This window comes from Anoplopoma fimbria, chromosome 1, assembly GCF_027596085.1.
Source record: "Anoplopoma fimbria isolate UVic2021 breed Golden Eagle Sablefish chromosome 1, Afim_UVic_2022, whole genome shotgun sequence".
NCBI classification, from domain to species: domain Eukaryota; kingdom Metazoa; phylum Chordata; class Actinopteri; order Perciformes; family Anoplopomatidae; genus Anoplopoma; species Anoplopoma fimbria.
Window position 1 is genome coordinate 14482578 of NC_072449.1, and position 8129 is coordinate 14490706.

The 8129-nt window shown below is 41.1% G+C and overlaps 1 protein-coding gene across 1 annotated transcript; it reads left to right on the forward strand.

The window, feature by feature from the left end:
* Positions 1-2798: 2798 nt before the first annotated feature.
* Positions 2799-6938, forward strand: mrps23 (mitochondrial ribosomal protein S23). Its single transcript, XM_054604236.1, has 5 exons — positions 2799-2932; positions 3699-3878; positions 4843-4920; positions 5198-5321; positions 6236-6938. The coding sequence occupies exons 1-5, from the start codon at positions 2889-2891 to the stop codon at positions 6356-6358; spliced, it is 549 nt and encodes a 182-aa protein (XP_054460211.1). The 5' UTR covers positions 2799-2888; the 3' UTR covers positions 6359-6938.
* Positions 6939-8129: the final 1191 nt, after the last annotated feature.

The following is an 8129-nucleotide window of genomic DNA, read 5'->3' on the forward strand; positions in this document are numbered from 1 at the left end:
GAGAGTGGGAACCAAGATGGAAGCGGCCCATTGGGGTGGGTATATGTATATACAAAGTTCTTATGTTCAGAACCTTTGTTTAGTTTCTTACATGCTGAGGTTATTTTTCCAGAAAATAACATGAATATATATGCAAACTGACACAAAAATAAAGATGTAAAGAATAAGTATTGAATGTGTATTGTACCTTGTGCAGCATTTTGTCTAATAAGACGGGTAAATGTATTCGTTCTTCAAGTTGGATTTGATGCTAAAGATGTGAATGTTTACAGTGGGTTTGTGTAGGAGAAGATGGCTTCTTAATTAATGAATTATTAACGTCTGTATGTTTTGAAATTCGGATTCTGAATGCCTTCTCTCCAAGCTCTAGTCTTCCCTTACACCATACATTCCTCTTGATGTAAGAGGAATCGTGTAGGTGCAGCAGTATGAAAAGTCTAACTTAAGTCGGAGAGAAATCTCCCGGGTTATGGCAAAAATACCTACTTGCTCCGGTTTAGGACAATATCATGCTTTGAATTGAAATAAGACAATTCTGGCAGAAAGCCCTTAAGGGATACTTGTGGGAGGGACTGAGACGCAAGGAAAAGACATAAGTGAGGGAAACAGGGGGTACATCCCAAGTCTCTTAATTGTTTAAGAGAATCGTTTCCCTCACTTGCGTCTTTTCCTTGCGTCTTAGTCCCTCACACCAGGGATGCATGGAGAGACGCAAGGACAGAGGAAACGAGGAAATGTGTTTTAAGAACCATGAGACATCCTTTTCTCTGTAGAGTCACTTGAAGCGACGTCTGTTTCTGATGACAGCAGCGGCTGATCACAGCTGATCAGCTGTCAGTCGGCTTTAACAGCTGTACTGTCAACACCAGTGACACACTGTACCAATATTAACAATGAAACAAAGTAAATATCACTGCCAGAGTAGAAATGTATCTTTCTCTGCAGCCTGCTACCTGTTTAATAACCTACACTGAGTATTTATACTGTGTCCTTGTGTATTTAAACTGTGTTCTGTGTCCTGCTCATGAGCGCAGGACCGATTTCTACTGGCGGAATGCGTTTTTTTAATTAATTAATTAATTATTAACGTTTGTATGTTTTGAAATTCGGATTCTGAAGTCATTATTAAATAATCCAGAATACGATTATGGTTTATCGTAAACACTGGAATTCATTTATTAGGCTCAATGTTTAGCAAATTGGAATTACATAACCCATCAAACCTGCCAATCAGGAATTATCAGCCTCACGGGACAGAATGGAAATGACAATAATTGATGTTTATAAGTGTTTCTGCTGACATACAGACACTCTCCAACTTTCTTTCTCTCGTTCTGCGCCACCATATTGACGGCCGTCCCAAAGCTCTTATTTTGGTTCTGAGGATCTCTGAGATCTCTCCTCACTCCTCAGAGCCGAAATAAGAGCTTTGGGACGGCAGTCAATATGGCGGCGCACAACGACTGCCGGTTCAAGCGACGATCGAGGAGCGACGAAATGACAAATAAGAGACTTGGGATGTACCCAGGGATGCAATTAAGAGACTTGGGATTTACCTGAAGAAAATCACAAGTACGCAAGTCAAGCCCCAAGGAAGAGTGCCAGGCTTGGAAGCAAATTTTACAAAGTGGCCAAAGGTTGGAATTATTAGAGTCCGACAGAAAACTTTTTGTCAATTTGAGAAAGAGACGTCTGTAACTCAGTGGATACCATTTTTAAAAAAAAAATCAATTGAATTACCAGTATGAACACTTGAATAGCCCTTATTTAAATGATTCGGTCCAAAACAATGTAAAATACTCTAACAGCTGAATCCAGAGTTATTTTTCTATAGGCTCCTTAATGTGGAAGATCGGTAATAAGAGGAGCAGCAAGTTCCAGCAGCTATCTATACTCGGAAGTCAAAGTTTTTTTGCTTCACGCGCCAATGAGCAACCTTCATAGGAATGAACGCTGTATCCAGTTCTCTTTATACAATGAGTACAAGGAATTTGACTCTGTTTTGAATCTGCATCTCTCTTGATGTACTACACAGAAAAAAATAACAGCTAGAGTAAGTAGTGAAAAAAAGAAGTGTATAAATATTATATACATATAAATATGTATAAAGCATCAATGACGAACAATAAAAAAATTATAAATAAAACGATATACAAATCAATAGCAAAAAGTCAGATAGTGCAAAGAAATAAATACTGAATGGATAAATAAATGGATAAATGGATAGATGCACAATATGTACAAGATAGATGTCTATACACTGTATATACAGTGTGTATACATTATAATGACAGTGACAGATGATAGGTACATATCTTAAAGAAAAAGAAAAAAGCCAGGACAATTATAACATATATTTGTAACAGTTGATATTCTGGTGTTATAGTGTAGTTCTTAGTGAATGACTCGTGTTAACTGGTTAACAGTCCGTCAGAGTGACGGTCTGTGGGAATAAATATACAGAGCAATACTCAGAGAGGAGAAGCTCAAACAGTTGTGTCCGATCCAGTGAGTCAAGGTCTGTTTCCTGAATGACGGCCGGCGGATTTTCTCTGCAGAAGAATAAGAGACTATGCTGCACACATGGTATTAAGACAGCCACAATGAAGACCCTGATGAACCTGACCGATAACCAGTTCAAGATTAGGGGAGCAGTCCTTGAATTATTTTCCGCGACAGGCTTAAGTTTATGGAAATACACAGTCTGAACTGCAATATAACTCCGACCTGTAGGAGGCAGAAACGTGCTGCAAAGCATCTGGTCTGCCGGAAATCCGGAAAGAAGAAGAAGAAGAAGATCCCACCGGATGTCACGGATGTCAGCACTAGACTAGTTCATGGACTGTATTCTTGTGTGACAGTGTACAGCTGTCGATGAAAAAACAGCAATGGCTGGCAGCAGACTGGAGAGGTTTGGGACTGTATTCACCCGGTAAGAGAGCAGCATTTTACGCTGTGCTTAGAAGTTTGTGGTAGCTAGGCAGCTAACAGTGGCTAATGTTTGATCAGGCACAATGACTAATATTGGTTAGCACAGATTAAAGTACGTTTTCATTCATGGGAATACGTCATTCTGTGTCATTGAGTAAAACTGGGATGTTCAGCAATCACTAAACTGTTCCCTCAATCGAGGAACCTCTAGTGCAGCAGCGGTGACATCATTATAGCTGACCCGCGCATAAGTCAAAGTACGTGAGCACGTTAACTTAAGTCGGCATGCTTCTCAGGCACCACTAACTGATAATACACGTGGACAGAACAAATGGCAAATACATTTCTGTTTTCAAGAGCATGACCGGTCAAAGGAGTTTAATGGTACGGTATGATGACATCATAAGCAAGCGACCGAGACACGGTTTGTGTGTAAACGACTTACCGGAAGGGGTCTTAATTATGGTCCAGATCAGGAAAGAAAGGACTGAGGAGCTCAGCATGAAGAATCGATCAAAGTGATTCATTCTCCAGTGCTGAGCTGAGGGTATAATAATACACAGTATGTGACGCTTATTCTTATTGCTCATTCTAAGAATTTTGAAATCAAGAGGACAACATCATACTTTAGAGCAGGTTTATACATACCATCTCTGAGTTTAAGCCAGCAACACCATTAATCTCTGTGTAAATCTCTGCTTTACAATGAATCATATTTCTGTCAAACGCCTTTTTAATGATTATGTGATGTAACGCATGATGAACAGGGTTCGAGATCTGATGCGCTCTGGGGTCATAAAGCCTTCACAGAAACCCATCTGGTATGATGTTTATGAGGCTTTTCCACCCAAGAGGGACCCACTTCATGTGAAGCCAAACTCCAGACCCTGTACCAAGAAACGGGAAGCTGTACCAGAAATCTTCTACAGAGAGGATGAAGTTAGAGCGTAAGTCGAGTTCTCACAGTAGTGACTGTGTGTGCTTCCATGGCACCCACATGCTCTCTGTGTAAATAACGTGAAAACAACACATGGATCGGGTGTGTTGTTATTGGTCACTGGTATTTAATGAAGTGGAACATGACCTCTTTACCACTGCTGTCTCTTTTGAGAGGTTTTGTTTTTACACTTTCTCTTAACTGGTGTTGACTTGGAGCAAAGATGCACTGCATCATAGCTGTAACAAATGACTGTCCCTGGCATTTCATAGTATTAAGTTGTGGTTGTTTGAATCATATTTTGTTAGGAGTCACCTGGTTAATGTGTCATTGCACTCACTATTACCAGAACACTGGTTGTAGGACTAGAAAAGTGCTGTACAAGTACAAGTTAATTTACCATAAACAAGACCATCAGACAGTCTATTTTTATATTCTTATTCTTAAAGCCTGTCATCTGTTCATTGGTCTGATTTCACACCAAATCAGATGAAATAATACAGGTTCACCAGAAACTCTTTCAGCTCCGACTCCAGCGGGCCTCCAGCAGTGACCAGTCTACCGTGGACAGAACCAGATCCGGCTTCACCGCAGCCTTTGACCTGCAGTCGGTGCTCCGGAGGGAGGAGGAGAGCTCAGTGCAGCAGCGTCCCCTTCTCCTCCTCCAGGAGCAGAGTTTCTCCTCTCTGCTCCTCTCCGGTCTCTGCTGGGAGCCAACACCGACACCACGCTGCTGGAGACCCAGGGCTTAATGCTGGCCCGCTGGAGGGAAGAGAGAAAACCAGAACCAGGACTAATAGGGGCAGACTGTCAGAACCTGGTGCAGTGAAATAATAGGTTTTCTGAAGGGACTCTGGTGCTTAACACTGCCACTTTAGTCCACAGGGACTGCCAAACGCAAGTGAGCATCCTTACAGTTAAGCCCTGTAGGACGTTTTCGCAGGCCCCACTCACTGTACATGTCTGCCTTTCAGGAAATTCTATGCGCTGTACGGGATGGGTCCTCGGCCTTTGGAACTGTCAAAGTCAAACTTTGTTTCGACCTGTCAGAGGTATGTTTCCCCCTCTGGTTTAAATAAAAAATACCATCATTTTGGTTTGACAGGGTTTTATGAGAAGATATGATATGCAAGCATGAAAGCCCCAGTCAGAATGTCAGCTGTGATCTAAAAGATTTGGTATTGTTTTATGTGTGTGACAGAATCTGTAGTGTTTGCACCCAAAGTGAGGTTGTAAAGACAGTTAAATAAGTTAAATTAACTCATTAAGTTAAATTAAAGCCATTATTTCCATGACAATATTCCTAAAAGTTTCACTTTACTCCCGCAGGTTTGTAGACAAGTACACAGAGTTGAAGAGCCACAGTGAGCTGGAGGACTCTGCTCTGTTTGAAGAGACGGGGAAGGCGTTACTCTCAGAGGGCCTCATGCTGAGAAGGAAGGGAGCTCCTCCTGTAAGAGTCTGAGGCTACATCCACATTAATATGTTTAAAACAGAAAAGTTCTCCGTCAACATTGGCATTTCAGTACCATTTTAGAAATGATTTCCGTCCATTCGAGCACGCCTGAAAACTAATATCACATCACTATTCGCGTACACTGGGCATGTGTGTGCAGGTGTTAACAGGAAGTAGATTCGTTGCTTAGTTACAGAAAATACAACGGAGTATTATAGTACTCTTTAAAAATAAAAGGTTGTGCATGATTCTTCAAGATATTCCTCTTAAGTCCTCTGTTTTGTGTCCATCGCCCTCCAAAAAGTCACAAACCGGGACTTCAAAAATCCGCTCTGTAGGGCTGATAACGCCGCTGGACATGCTGCTCGCTCATAGCTCCAATAACAGCTGTTTCCTCCTCCCGTCGGCAGTAGTAGAATTATAAAATTTTGAATTTAACTGCATAACAGCTGCTAGTAAAGACAACTAGGTCAGCAACGCCTGTAATCTGTCACCCATGTTGAATTGACCTGGTAGTCGATCGTTAATCTTTTACCCAATTTGTTTCCTTTTGTAAAAGGGTAATGTGATGGGTACATCTATGAGGTAACCCTGAGTTTTACCATCTTACCCGGCTTTGGTAGCGTTTCTAAATGTAGTAGTGTAAATGTAGCCCAAGTACTAACTAGGTTTGCCACTTAAACTTTAATGAGTGGAATCAATCAACAAGCTACTGATTTACAACCTCATAATTATTGATACCATTTTGTGATTATCTTGAGTTCTGTGTTTGAAATCATACTTTATTTATGCAGCGAAAGCTTGTGATTCCTAGGAAAAGCGATAAATTCCTGGCGAGTATCAGTAATCAGAAAACCATCAGACTGTCTGATGTTGCGGCACATGATCACAGTTCTGCTTCTGTCCTGCAGGTGTCAGCAGAGTCCAGGGATCCAGTACTTGAGCTGAAACTAACAGACATGCTGGCGGAGCAGCAGTCAGTCGGTGCTGACAGCGGGGAGACAGAAGAGACCACACACACACACACACCATAGAGCTCGGTTGCTCAAGGCCCTTTGATCCTCCCCACCCCAAACACTGTCCGACTTAAAGACTCTGTCGTTTTCTTGCTGCTCCTCTGGAAGTGATGTTATCTGTAGAAATGGCTTTATTTTAACTGCCTATTTATGACATGGCTGTCTTAGATATCACCATCAGGAAGTGCTCTGTGGACTTTGTCAATGCCGGCTTCCTGTTTCCTGAACTGATGTCACCTAGATGTCAGTTTCCACAGGATGTTGACATTAAAGAATCAAAAACTATGGATGTAACATTAAGGTCACATTAAAGTTACTCTTGTGACATGTTAATATATTTTGGGATTATTGAGAGTTTTGTTTTTCCAGCAGAGACATACTACTGGACTTTGTCTGCCATCTCATTCTGAAATGAAAACCTCCTGGTACATTTTATTCTTAAATATGTGAACTCTTAAAAGCAATCAGTGAACATATACTTAGTTGAGAGGATAAGGTGAAAGTCGAATGATTATGAAATCTTTTTAAAATATGCCCCTCCACTCACATTTTCATATTAAAATGTGTCCTCAGAGGCTCAGACAACAAAAGAGCTGAGAACAGACCATTTCCATGTACAGATCACAAGTTAGACTGGTCTGTCATAACCAATTTTACTTCCATAGCGTGTCTTCTTTCAGTTTAGTAAAAAGAAACTATCAAAAACACATATGTAGCTGTTTATTTTAATACTTTGTCTATTTTATTCTGCAGATTTCTCCTAAATCTATCAAAAGCTACCATAATATAATACATAATTTGCTAATTTAAACATAACATTTCACAAAACTTGTGATAGAAAAAATAATTATCAGCTCAATTACCTTAGAGCTGACTTTTTTAAAAACATACTATATTTGGGATTTTCTTTTAAGAATTTGTTTTTGCAGACTATAACATGACTTTAATAATAATACATTAATTTAAAAAGTACTCAAAAGCATTTTACATGGTAAAGACAGAAACAATAAAGGAAATAATGTAAACAAGGCAGAGTGATGACATACCCAGTGATAAACATAACCGCAACAAGAAAAACATGCATAACTAGCATCACAGGTTAAAAGCAGATTTAAATAGATGAGTTTTAAGTGCAGTTTTAAAAGTGTCAAGTGACAAGGAATGTTGGAGGTGCTGGGGGAGAGATCTCCAGAGGAGGGGTCAGCAGTGGAGAAGGCTCTGTCCAACCAGGTTTGGTGTTTGGACCGAGTATGGGTGGTGAGGAGGTTGGCGTCGGTGGATCTGAGGTTGAGGGTGGGAGTGTGTCGGTGCAGGAGGTCAGAAAGGATGAAGGGGCCCCTCCCTCTCCTCGTTGACGGGGAATGTTTTTTAGATGAAAGAAGGCAGTTTTTGTGATGTGGTTGATCAAAAATGACACCATTGTTACAGACTTTTGTGGAAGCAGGAACAGTGGTGCCATTAACGCAGAGGGAGAAGTTATGTTGGGATTTGTTAAGTGATTTGGGGCCGATGAGGATTTCAGATTTGTCGCTGTGGAGTTTGAAAAAGTTTGCCTGCATCCAGGTCTTTATATCTGTGAGGCAGTTGGTGACGTGGAGTGGGTGGTGGGGAGAAGGATTTGGTGGAGATGTAGAGCTGGGTGTCGTCAGCATAGCAGTGGAAGTGGAGACCATGGTTGCTTATGATGTTACCAGGGGGGAGCATGGATGAAGAGGAGGGGGCCGAGTACAAAACCTTGGGGGACACCTTTAGAGACTGGGGCTGTGTCAGACTTTAACTTACTGATGCG